The 14,108-nt window shown below is 42.6% G+C and overlaps 1 protein-coding gene across 1 annotated transcript; it reads left to right on the forward strand.

The window, feature by feature from the left end:
- The first annotated feature begins 5,607 nt into the window (after positions 1–5,607).
- Positions 5,608–10,717, forward strand: LOC114880754 (lateral signaling target protein 2 homolog). The gene is made up of 4 exons (XM_029197114.2): positions 5,608–6,572; positions 7,066–7,267; positions 7,697–7,924; positions 8,079–10,717. Exons 2-4 carry the CDS (start codon positions 7,091–7,093, stop codon positions 9,471–9,473), a joined length of 1,800 nt encoding a protein of 599 aa, XP_029052947.2. The 5' UTR covers positions 5,608–6,572; positions 7,066–7,090; the 3' UTR covers positions 9,474–10,717.
- The last annotated feature ends 3,391 nt before the right edge of the window (positions 10,718–14,108 follow it).

Here is a 14,108-nt window from a genome sequence, read left to right on the forward strand (position 1 = left end):
CTATCCGTCTCACCCTCGACCTCCATCAACCCACCTACGACTTTGCAAGAGCTATCTCTCTACCTCTTTCTCGCTCTCTTCGTCTACTCCCTTTCCAATGTATCCCTTTGCCCCTCCGTCGTAGTACTCCGCGAGCCGCTCGTTAACCTGCTAGCGCCCCTATAACCGCCGTACCATTGGCGTCTACCGCCATCGACGCTACCGGTGCCGCTATATTTACATATCAATATTCCATGAGCATGTAGCAGTCAAGTACACCCGCTAAGCGGAGTGCACACGGTTTTCTGATCGTGACACGTGCATCGCGTGCATTGTTGATTCGGTCTTACTTTTCCAACGACGCGACGCGACGCGACCGCGACACCCCGGTATCGGTTCAAGTTTCGATTTCGCTTCCGTTATTCGCCTCTTTTCAACAGTTTAATAAAAGTATTTGGTCATCGAGATGGAAGCGAAGGAAACAGTATCTACTGGATGCACTGGAATTTGATCGAGTTTTCTGCGATCGAAGAAAAACCGTCTTGTTTTGAAAATTTCCTTAACGCCCCTGCTTAATGCCTTTGAATCGACGAGCATATACGTTTACGGCGTATCGCTGTATGCTAATTTTAAACGTTTCCTTAACCCATCTATTTATAGACGTCCGACTCTCGAGACCCTTTAAAACGTCTCGCTGGTCCATTTGTCGCTCGAAAGCACCACGAATAATTTAACGGCTTGCTTTGAAACCGGGCCGTGCACGCTTGCACGCGTTGCATTTGTATATGTATATTATATGTACCTATGTACATATATGCCCGCGTAACCGCACAACCGCACAACCGCACAACCGCAAAGTTCAAAGTTTTCGTCTTTCCTGAAATTTCTATAAATTCACTTGAGCATTTTTTTTTTCTTTTGCATTCACCTACCGTCTCGACTATAGTAATTTGCCGTATACGCGATTGCCACACAGTTGCAACATCGGACAGAGACGAGGGCTGAGAAAAACATGAAAATATAGTAAAGTAGGGAAGCAAAGGGAAAATTTGTAAATAAATGTACCTATTATAGTAGAAAAAAGTGGAATAAGCGTTTTTGAAATAAAATTTTGAAGGAGGAGGTCAGGGGCTGAAATAAGGTGCGCAATACGAATCGAAGGCGGCAGAAACGATAAGAAGACGATGGGTAGGTTTGTATTAGAAAGTGCGGTGAAAAGCGGCTGGAAGGTAATAGAGCGGTGCAACGAGCAGACACCTCGCAATTTGGCTAATGGCTTCCCACCGGTATCGTGGCAGCTCGGGAAACACGGATACGCAACACGCGCTCTAGCTACTTTTCCCCTTCTCGCTTCCTCAACGTTATCCACCACCGCTCCGTTTTTTTTACTTTTCTATCTATGTATATTTCTACTAGTAATCAATCGCTTACCATACCGCTATTACCTATTACAGATTTTTGCCGAAATACCGTATTTATCATTTACGCAAAGAAAGATTCGTTTTATGACGAAACGTTGAACAAGAATTTTCGACAACGACGTTGTTCCATATTCGATCCTTTAGAGAATTCTATCGTTGGTAGTTTGTGCAAAGGGTGAAGTTAAAATTCGAAGGATTCGTAGAAGGAAGGGATCGCGTCGATGCGGTTCGAGAAGAAACTGAAGTAAAGCGAGAGGGTGGATGACGAGATCGTGGACGCCGGATTGCGGATTCCCATAGGGCTGTCGGAAGAGAAGAACGGTTACTAGTTTGCTCGTTCGTTCGTTCGTTCGTTCGTTTCGACTTCTTTCTCTTTCTTGCTTTCTACACATGTATATTCTGACGCGAAAAACGTAGAGTGCGAAGAGCTTAGAAAATAAAACGAAGAGATAGGGAGGAAAAAAAGAAACCAAGAGACCAGAGAGTTTAGATGGGTGGGTGGTAGGGTAACGAAAAGAGAATGTGTATATATATATTTATAGAGAGTGAGAACGGGGTAGAAGAGAGAGAGCAGAGGAAGTAGAAGATAGCTTTAGTCAGTTGGGAGGGTTGGGAGGTGTGGCGAATGGCGATTACGGCTAGCCTAGCGTAGAAACAGCTATCTTCCATCTCGAGTCCTAGAGTCTAGAACGTATAGCTAACACGTTGGAAGGTTTCAACCCTTTCTCGTTACTCGATATCGAGGCCGACGCTATCGTACGTTTCAAAAAACATTCTTTCTCTTCTTTTCAAGCAGGGGCAAAGTTTGAATTATTTGAAATAAAGCTAGGTTGTACGGTAAGGGGTAGTAAATGAATTTTTCCTCGAAACATTGAGAAGGTGTAATGTAATTAATATGAGGATACAAGTGGATAGTCGTTGGCAGTTAAACGTGTAGGGTTGAAGGGTGTTGGGTAGGTAGATTGGTCGGGAGTCGGGGGTTGCTAGACCGATGCGATGCGATGGTGGCAGTAACGCGATAAACGGATTAACAGCCAACTAACTCTCGGCGTGGTGGTCGCAGTTTTGTAGTTGAGCATATCGGAATTGGAGACGTACCGTTCTGTTCAAACGATTGCAAAAATAACAAGACGTATACCTACACATGTACATACATACTTACATATGTACATATGGGAAAAATCGGATTTACAATGAAACTATGAACAGGGTGGTGAATGGATAAAAGAACGGAACTGTCGTCTAAATTCTAAAGTAAAGTAATATTTCAATACAGTCACTGTTTCTTTATTATTAAAAAATTTCTTTTTCTTATTATTTCACCTTGTCACAGGGATAAATATGTACATACTTATATGTATAGTAGAAGGCTAGCTGTGCCGAATCGAACGTCGCGTTGATAAGTTGTTCCGACACGATCGGCACCGTCAGGCTACATTTCGCGATCGCTCCTGTCGAGTTGAAACGACGCGACGCGACGCGGCGCTACGTCGGTCGTTCCGCTAATGAGGACGTCCTTTCTTGCATACCGGATAACGTTTCGCCGTCGGGCGATGCCGCGCGTCTCGAATTTCTCGTGTACGCCTCTTCTTCGTTTCGCTTGCCTCCTTCTCTTCTTCAGGGAACGATCAATGCCGAAGCCACCGGGCAAACCTGCTCTTTCCATCTTCTATCCTCGTTCCGCTCCTTCTCTTTCTCTATCCTACATCTTATCGCGAAAAGTACGTAACACGCTGAGTTTGCCATCGATCGATCGACTCTCTTACTCGATGGAGACGACAGACGACTGACGAGCGAACAGTGACGATTCTTTCAGCGGGAAAAGGATCGCGAATCGATTGAAGTAACGCGCAATCATTTAATCTCGCATTCCTTACAATTCAAATAGTTAAGAATACATAAGCGATACGCATACATGAAAAAGAAGGTAAATATTACAAAGTACAATATGTATTCATTTGGCGTTAATAATAGGGTTTGAATTGTTGTCGCTTGAAACATCGGTATAGAGAAAAGAAGAAACCGAAGGAAAGGAAAGATAGTCGTCTTTGAACGCAACGATTAACTACGAAATGCAAAAGTACAGAGCGATTTAACCAACTTGGTCTACAAACGAGTGCGTCCAATTCGGCGTAAGTTTGTCGCGTGCACGGACGCAGAAACGTGCGATACATAGGATACATACATACATACATACATACATATATTGGTTGTTAGGTAGGCAGAGGAAACGGCACGTTGACACGTCGCGTCGCGTCGCGTCGCATCGCAGCGGTCGACCGACAAGCCGACAGGCTGGCACGTTGGCACCCAGCCACGCAGCCAGACCGGCAGCCTGACACGCACGTATTCACGTACAAGCTCGTTCGCACGTACGTGATACGTTTGCGTGGGTGGAACGTTTTAGGTAGCGCGTGCCGACTACCGCCCGCCTCTTCTGTACCTCTGCTGTCATAGCCTTGCTGCTGGCTTGCACGCTTTCTCGCTCTTCGGTATGCTCTCGTCGCCTCTTTGCCAGCAACTTTTCCCGTTTCCTCTTGAACGACGCCACCGCCACCGCCACCGTAGCCACGTCTTTCGCTAACCACCCTCTACCCGTTGCATGCCCCGCCATGCCGACGCGACGGTCCAACCCATTCGACCATTCGCTCCTTCTCTCTTCCTATCGGCCATAAACCGTCCACCGGTAGTCTCTCTTTCTCTCTGCTTGCTACACGGCACACGCGACACGCCACACGCCTCTGGTCGCACCCCAACCCACACCGTCGACGTTCAGCTCGCGCCGCATGCCGTCTACCATCCACCGCTCGCTACCTGCCTCCTGCCTCCTGCCTCCTGCCGCAAGCTCGTCGTTGGCCACCCGCCTCGAGGGCTCATCACCTCGACCAGCCGAACAGTACGGATCGAGCTTGTCCTATGACGGCACTTGCTCCACTCCCTCGGCCGCCATGCGCTACATCCAGCCCGAGTTGACTCGATTCCAGCCACGCCGTATCGAACCGCTTCGCTTCGCGCCACGTCGGTTCGTATCACGTGGCATCGCGCCGAATCGTGCCACGTCTCGTCGCGCCACTTGCAGGTAGCGCCGTGCTGGCTCGTGCCGTGCCACTACCGACAACGAGCCATCACTCGCCCTCATCCCACTACCGCTTTTCTTCGGCAACTCGTCGTAATTCCCTGCGCCACGGCGTTATCCTCGTCCATATCCAGTCACACGCACACGACCTGCCTACTGCCGTTACCATCACCGCCTTTTCGTTTCCAGCGAGAGGCAGCAAGCTAGAAAGAATGAGTGAAAAGAAAAATGAACAGAGCTATACGAGAAGGGAGAGAGAGATAGGAAATGCCATCGCACAGACAGACAGTAGACAAGCAGATAGTTAGAGAGATAGTCAGACGGATAGTCGAACAGAAGGAGATTAAAGATCCACCATGAACAGCTATGATGCAGCTCGTTTATTGCGTTTAGCATGTAAGTTTAATCGTAACTTGAAACAGATTCGTCTTTGCTACACACACGCACACACACACAAGGTTTCCAAATAAATAGAAAATCTTTGGCGTTGTCCACGGAAAATATTAGTTATTCAACAGCCAAACGATTTATACGATTTCGATTAAAAACTACTGTACGCATAGATGTTGTTCACTCAGGACTTAACGTTATAATAATACATATGTGAACCGATGCAAATGTCAGTTTTCGTATGTTACTAAGGTCCGTAACACTTTCGGCACGTAATAACGCAAAGACATGTTGGATGTATTCTTGTTCAGTAGAACGATGCGTCGCGGTCGCGGTTGCGGCCGTGATTGTTAGACGATAAACGATATGATGAAAAAGAAGAAAAGCTTCAGAGTAGGGTAGATGGCATGCAAGCAGCATGCAACTCGCTAGAAACGGTAGGGAAAAAAAAGAAAGTATAGGAAGCGTAAGTGAGCAGAGAGGAGAGTAGAAGAAAGAGATAGGGTAGTAGAGAGAGTAAGAGTGAGGGTGAGATAGAATAGGTAGCCGCAAGCAAGGGCGCGCGTGAGTGGGCAAGCGAATCCTCATCCTCTGTCTCAGCCCCTTGACGGTAGCGGTTCTGGCAAGCAGCCACCATCGTCCCCCCGCCGCGCCTCTCAACCCATCCGCCGCGCAACACTCGCCGCCCAGCGCCTGCCACCCGCCACCCGCCACACGCACGGCCAACCGCGGCGCGATCCTCCGTGCGGTTCCCGGCTTCTCGTTCGCGATTCACACACGCGCGAATCTTGGCGAACAGCCGCCAGCTACCGCTCGTCGACTCGCAGTTCGTCATCGTCCTTCGTGCAGTAAGGGTATACTTACCGCGAATTTTTCAAAATATCGCTTACACAAAGTCAACGAAAAGCGTACCGCTTTAATTTTGAACGTTGTCATTGTCGTTTCACCGTCGACTGAATGAATGAGAAAAAAAAGAATTTCTCTCGTGTTTCCTGAACAGTTATACGTATAAAAAATCGTAATTGAATTTAAAGAAAAGTTTATTCCGATATTCCGTTCGTTATCGTTATTTCGACATAAATGAAATAGAAATTCGTTAAATGTCAAGTCTGCGGTACGCGAAACAAATCTGAAATAACGCGATATACTTTATTCATCTTTAAATCGACTAATTAAATGGCCAAAATAAAGGAGTGAAAATTAATGTTTTTTGAAAATAAGTGAATCAAATGGAATTTATTGAAATTACGAAGAAACGGATCGAGAGAATAGATCGAACGGAACGAAGAAACGCCTATAAAGAATAATACATAAGAGAACCTATGTCGTCATGAGTGTGACTTGTGACGAACCACGTGGTGTCCATACGTATACCGAAAGCATACTCTATTTGAGATCGTGGAAAAACCTGAAAATTTTACCATGGAAAGTTGAGTGTTTCTGTTGTAACAAGCACGTGTTTTCTTTTCAAAGAAACTGGTAATAACAATTGAAGCTATACAGGCACAATGCAGCAGCAAAGTTTCGATCGACACGATGCTTATTTACCTGACAGAGCAAACACATCTTGATGCATTAATCATAGAGAGGATTTATGCTGTTATTCTATATCGTTTAAGGTGTTAACAGTATCGTTAAGACGACAAACCATACAGCGAGAGTTTTGTGCTGCACACAAGTGTCGAAAAAGTTGAAATCAAATAAAGGTAGTGTGGTGTCAGCGTAGTGCCGCGTAGCTTTCTAGACCGCGAAATGCTGAGTGCTTCAGCTGCGTCCAGCCGACTTTTTTGGACGCTGAGATCCATTCTACCTCTGGCATCGTTGCCACCGCTGTTGCCGCCGCCGCCGTCGTCGACGTCGTCGTCGTCGTCGTCGTCGTCGTCGTCGTCGTCGTCGTCGTCGTCGTCGTCGTCGTCGTCGTCGTCGTCGTCGTCGTCGTCGTCGTCGTCGTCGCCGTCGTCGTCGTCGTCGTCGTCGTCGTCGTCGTCGTCGTCGTCGTCGTCGTCGTCGTCGTCGTCGTCGTCGTCGTCGTCGTCGTCGTCGTCGTCGACGTCGTCGTTGTTGTCGCCTTTGTCGTTACCACCGTTGCCGCCACTTTGGTCATCGTCATCTTTATTGTTGCCGTTACCATTGTTATTATTATCATTAGCGTCATTTCCATTGATATCATTAGTACTATTCTCATTATCGTCGCTACAGTCAGAGGCCCGTGCGGCCTACTAAAATGACCGCTCGTCTTCATTCGTTGAGGCATCAAGAGAAGAAATTGGCCGGTAATACTCATAGACAGCATAATCATCAGCAATCTCAAAATCCGCAAAGTGCGCAGCAGGGGGCCAGTCCGGCTGCCAGCCCTAGTCCTAGTCTTAGCCCGAGCCCTAAACACTCGGACGGCCGTCGAGTGAGTACAATTTTATTTCTCCTTCTTTTCGCGTTTGATAGAAGACCGCAGTTTGATCGGTTAACGTATGCTCGATTACTAGAGATCGGTTAGACTTAATTACTACATTTGCAAACAAATCGCTTGTATGATACACATAAATATATGTAAGTAAAAAACGCAGGAAACGCGGAAGTTGTTTTTGATTGAGAAATAAATTGAACAGATAGGGGACACATAAAAGGTGTATGTAGAAACGGATGTTTCGTTATTTCGTGTAACGTTAAGGTAGCTAATCTTTATCCGTATTCTCGAATAATTCTATTGGATAGACTTGCAACGCGTGACTAACTTTTGAACGATATAATATTTACATATAATATTTATAAGTAGCTGTGTATTGATATATGTTTCTGTGCGTGTGTATATATACATATATACATATTTTAGGCTAATAAACCACTAATGGAAAAGCGACGGCGAGCGAGGATCAATCAGTCGTTGGCGGCGCTAAAGGCGCTTATACTTGACAGCGCCCGGCTAGAGAACACGAAGCATAGCAAGCTTGAGAAAGCTGACATTTTGGAATTAACGGTTCGGCATCTGCAAAGGCAACGATCTCTTGCTCAACCTGGTTTATCCAGATACAAGGCCGGCTATCAAGATTGTTCTAGGGAGGTAAGGTTGAGGCCGATTATGTTTGGTAGTGGGCGACAATTAGGTTTGTCAAGAGGAGGAAAATCAACTATCCGAAAAGTAGCCGCGATTCGTGGAAACGAATCGAAAAGGATAGTTGGATAAAGAATATAGCCGATTAAAATTTGTGCCACAGGTGAGTCGGTACCTTGATGCTCCGGATATAATCACAGGGAATACGACACCGATGGACCCAGCTGTGAAACAGAGGTTACTCAGACATTTAGACAGTTGCGTGTCAGAATTGGACTTGGACCTAGGTTCGAGGCCGGATAGCGGATTAGGCAGCAGTCCCGGAAGCGTGACGGATCGAGTGACGGGTGCGGGTAGCCCCGGTCCGTTAGAGCACCACGTACCATCGGTTTCGCGTTCTAGTACAGCACTAAATCCGACTGGCTTGATAAAAGCAGAAATCCCGGATATCGAACCAGCCAGACCGGATAGCAGTACTACCGCTGGCGATGAAAACAACAATAATAGCAGCAGTGGTAGCAATAGCAATAATGGGCCAAGTACCGCGTTTGGTCAGGTTAACAGCACCGGTAACCTTGACCCTCCTCCTCCTCATCATCATCATCATCATCAGCATCATCAGCATCATCAGCATCATCATCATCATCAACCTCCATCTGTTCCCACTCCGTCCGGCATACCGGTTATCGATCAACCTTCTAGTTCTCAACAAAATTCAAACATGCTATCGGTGGTACAAGTGATTCCCTCTAGATTACCAGACGGTCAAGTCGTTTTCCTTCTTCCTAGTCATTATGTTCAATTGGCAGCCGCTGCCGCTGCGAACGGTATCAACATCGGACCGAATCCACCGACGACGGTATGGGCTGCCACTAACATGTCTTTTCTAAAGGCAACGGACAAGCTCGCGAAACGACACCACGAAGATATGCAAGAATGGCAAGACGCGGTCTCGTCCGTGGCCGTAAATGGTACCGTTGCGAATGTCGCGAATGTCGCGAATGTCGCGACTGCCGTCACCGCCGGTATTGCCGTTGCTGCTACCGCTACCGTTATTGCTACCGCTGCCGCTGCCGCTGCAGCTACCGCTACCGCTACCGCTACCACGTCCGTCAACGCTTCCGTTTCCGCTTCCATTTCCGCTTCCGCCCCCGTTTCCACCTTCGTCACCGACAATCTTCTGTCTGCTTCGAAATCCAATAACGCTGTTCCGAAAGTCGAGCAAACGGAACAACCTCTTGATTTCACAACTACCTCGAAAAAGCTGAAAAGCGGCACCAAGAGTACGCTGCCGTCCGTTCTTCAACACCATCTTCACCACCACCATCACCATCATCATCATCATCAACAACAGCAACAACAGCAACAACAGCAACAATTCACGACGATGACAACGACCACCACGACCGCTCGGTTATCTATCGAAGGATCCCTCGAGCCGGAAGAAAGATCCTTTCATCGCGCCAACAACGAATTCGTAACAGGAATTCGTTCGCCGTCCCCTCATCCACAGCAACAACCCATCAAGGACGAAGAAGGAATGTGGAGACCTTGGTAAAGTTTAAACACCATCATCGACAGATACACAGAACAATCGCGTACCTACTTTATACGCGAGTGTTTACGTGAAACGGTGCAAATGTGCATGTGTTTCATTGTTAAATACAATTCGATGTAATGCGTGAAAAAAATTGTACAAAAAACAAGTGTAAGCGTCGAGTACGACGTAGCCTTGCGTCACGACCACGACCACGACCACGACCACGACCACGACCACGACCACGACCACGACGATCAATATTTACCACTCCCAAGTAAATGGAACAATTCTTGTTCTTTTCCTAGCCGATCCCTCTCCAAAAACATTTAAACCAAAGTAAAACGAAAAACAATGAAAAAAGATGATGAGAAAAAGTTGAGAACAGCAAGTGTGCTGCACAATAGACGTAAGAAAACCAACCAAGGATGGAAATACAATGTGATACGCGGCAAAAAAACGCGGTTCTAAATAATTACGTACATGATCGGTATTGGGGTGTGGATCAGTTCCCTATATTTGCGGCATACAACGGTACAGATTGTTGCGAGGTGATTCTCTATTCGATGCTATCGTTCGTTCGATTCTTCGTGTGGAAAAAGTGCATCAACGAGAAAAGTGTTACGAAAGAAAAGTAAAGATTATCGAATGATATTGCCGATTATCCAAAATCTGTTAGAGATTGAAAAAAACGTTATCTGTTTGAAATGTTAAAAAATAACGATGTACGTATATGTATATGACAAAGATCTAGCACGTGTAGAATGCGAGCAAAGAGAAAGTTTCGCGCATAGTACTTTTATTCCGCCAACGTGTATATAGTCCCGATTGGAAATAATGCCGGAAATAGATTTATTTTGATGTTAACTAGGTGTATATACATACGAGATGGATGTAGAAAGACAGAGGGGAGAGAATCTAAGTGCGCTGCGTACGTTGTCGATGCAAATGCATCAGTAGGACATTTTTTTTTTCCTTTTCGTAAGCATAACAGTTCACGTTTTAGCTGAACCGTGATTTCTATGCAATTTACTTTTGCAGTTACAATGATGAGGCGCGAATTCATAACTTGATGTACTTACGATTAGATATATCGATCAATATAAAAACGCGCGCGGGTGTGTATCTCGGTATACAAAAACATTGACAAATTACTTCATTTTTCCTTTTCATCGATCTCGCTTTTCATTCCGTCGAATACATACCCATCAAAATGCGAGCCCAATGTACTGGAACAATGATAATAATTGTATCAAGTAATAGCATTTTTCTTTATTTGTCAAAATTATTATTATAGAACCCCCATTTCGATTAACATACCCATCTATAATCTATAATATTCGATCCTTTACATTCTTCGGATTCAATGAAACAGAAGAAGAACGGGAATTAGAAAGTAGTAATTGCTTTGGTGTTATTTAATAAGTACAGAAATTAAAGGGAAATTAAAAACATATGCCATCATAGTGGAAGATATGATTCTGCCTATTCAGCTATAAATCATATTCCGAAGTGCTGAATTTCCGAGATATAAGTTGACTTAAACTAAGGAATTGTTCAATGGATAACTGAAATGGATAGGAAGATTACTTTTACTCATCGGTAAAGTTTAACTTGTTCGACTTTTGCACCTGTTTTACAGTAGTTTAACCACCTGTTACGTTCAGATCTGCACCGAACCTTTTATCGGGCACCACCCTAACTCCTCATCGCGACCTACCGCTTCACCTGACCAATCCCAAGATTGCTTCTGTTTTTACCGCGTACTGTCATTCTACTTTTTTTTACTGTTAATTCCGATATGCCAGAGAATCGGAAAAGTAAACGGTAAGTGAAACTTGAAATTCATTAGAACAGAGAGGCAACTGTAATGCGATAGAGCTTTGTTTCCAACAGTTGATTCGCTACGATTTTCGATAGAATCTTGCATATCGATCATTCCTTTAATCGAAATATGTATTTAGAATTTGAATCCGTCGCATGTCGGTATCTTACCATCCCTTTACGCCCTACATGAAGGTAGTCGGAAGGGATAATAAAATATGATTATTTTTAAATTTTCTTCGTGTATTTAGTTCGTACATCGTTTCTGATCGATTGCGAGTCTATTTTTAACGTTTGTAACAAATTAGTTCTTTTGTAATTAGCAATTTTATTTCAATCCTGATATGAGCCGGAACTTTTTAGTCATTTTTAATAATAAACAGATTTTGTGATAACTGATAACTGCAATTGTTTGTAGTATAAAACAAACTTGTAAATAATTAAGAAATTAATCACTAACAAACAATGTAAATGATATATTTGTAAATCACAAACGATTTCCAATCAATTACAGTTATAAGTTATCACAAAATCTGTTTATTATAAAAAATTATGAAAAAGTTGCGGCTCACATCACGACTGAAATAAAATTGCTAATTCGAAAAAAAGTAATTTGTCATAAACGTTAAAAATAGATTCACAATCAATCACAAACGATCTAGATACGAAATACACCAACAAAAATTAAAAATAATGATATTGTATTATTTCTTCAGGCTAGCTTCTTCCTAGCATGACAGGATTATATCCTAGCATGACAGGGTTATATCCTAGCATGACAGGATTGTGTCCTAGCATGACAGGATTATGTACTAACATGGTAGGAAAAAATCCTAACATGCTGGGAACCCAAAAGAAACACTTATATTTCGACGAATTTAGAATATCGATGGCATTCCGATTTGAAAAAGTTGGAACAAACAGTTTTGGCCCATTTTATGCAAATGAATATGAAACAATTGTACGGTGTCTCCTTTTCCGATAGCAATATATGATGGTAATGCAAAACCGAACTTGAATGATTTTATACGTGAATGAAATGATATTTTCGATCAGGGATTATTTTACAATAATACTTATTTTAAAGTAGATGTAATATGCGTTACGTGCGATGCACCTGCAAGAGCATGTTGAAAAAATCTGAAGGGACATATAGGTCGCAATAGGTGTGAAAGATGTAGAGAAGCGGGTACATGTTATAAAAAAGGAATTATCTATGAAAACCATAATGCTAGTGCTCGGACACATTCTGATTTTGAAAAGTTCCGCGACATGAACCAGCATCAAAACGATAAAAGGATCGCTTTATTAAATCTATTTTCGCCCTTAGTAATCAGTGATGTACATGTTACATTAATTAGTATATTTGACCATCTCGTATCTTTTCACCTATGGCTTCTTCGTTGTAGCCATTCGTTACTTGCGTGTGCCCCTCTATACGCCGTGCAGTCTATGTTCAGTTAGGTGTCATGGCGTCTTCCCATGTTGTAGTTGACCTGTCGTTTACTTAATTCTATTTGTGCTTCGATATTTAAGTTGTCTATTCTTGTTGTTTACATTATAGATTTTTAATATTAGTGATTGCATTGTTTAACATTTATTGAACGGTCCGTCACCTTGTACTATGTACTAATTTTGTATTCATTTCAGGTGAAGTATATTTGGATTTTATTTGGTTGAACGATCACACTCCCGATGAGAGAAGAAATGTATCTCGCCCGTTCCATTATAAATAGCTATTTTCCTAAGGTAAGGTAATTAGTTTGTATACATGATTTTTTCCCTTTGCATGCTGTAGGCTTATTAAGCGCTCCTCCAGAAATGAGGCAGACTTCCTTGTACGTAACAGGTATGTGTTGTATTTTTGAATGGTTTTGATTTATTAATTTATTGTGTTTCGTTTGTAGCATGCTATCATCTAATATGGAGGACGGTATACTATTAACTGTAAATTTGCACCGGACCATGGGATAAATCATCTAGTTACGCTCCCCAAGGGTAAGCATGTTTACATTATTTTGTTTATTTGTATCATTTACTTGTACGCTTGTAAGTACCATCGTGTTTCAACCACCCTTTGTTGTTGCACAATTTGTTATTCGGTTCCTTTATCGGTTGTGGGTGGTGTTATTCATTGTTAAATTCTAATTATTTATAAATGTACATACAAGGATCGAATAATATATAAAATGATAGAAATAAATAATAATTGATATATTTATTATAAATGTATATACATATATATATATATTAATAAATAACTTGTAGAAAGCATGTATAGGGAAATATCATTGGTAATTTGTAGGATATGAATTGCTCCATTTATGTAAGTAATTAGTTAGTATTTTATTATTATTCATTTATTTATCAGTGATTATTATTGATTACTTTTTATTGTCGAACGTTAAGTACACATACACATATATACACTTGTTCTGTTGTAAAAGACTGTTATTGGTATAGGATTAATTGTAAAATTTTTTTTTTAGATGTTATTGAAAAGAGCATATCGCATTATACAAGAGCAAGGTGCAATTTTGTCCGATTCCGATTCTGCGAGTGAAAGGTGTAACTGGTAAGTACTTATTATTATTACGTTTGGTTATAATATATATATATAATATATAAGTGATTTAATTTGTTATTTTGTAGTGGCAAGAAGAAGAAGGCAAGCTGAAGATAAAAATAATGTATATAAAAAATGTTTCCAATGTATACAATAAAATGTAATGTGCTTTTCTATGCTTGATTAGAAAAAAGGATTTTCATTAACAGTTAAAATATAATGTTTGTAATAAAATTGTATGTGTTGAAAGGAATGATATCATGTTT

The sequence above is a fragment of the Osmia bicornis genome, chromosome 16 (genome assembly GCF_907164935.1).
Source record: "Osmia bicornis bicornis chromosome 16, iOsmBic2.1, whole genome shotgun sequence".
Classification (NCBI taxonomy): domain Eukaryota; kingdom Metazoa; phylum Arthropoda; class Insecta; order Hymenoptera; family Megachilidae; genus Osmia; species Osmia bicornis.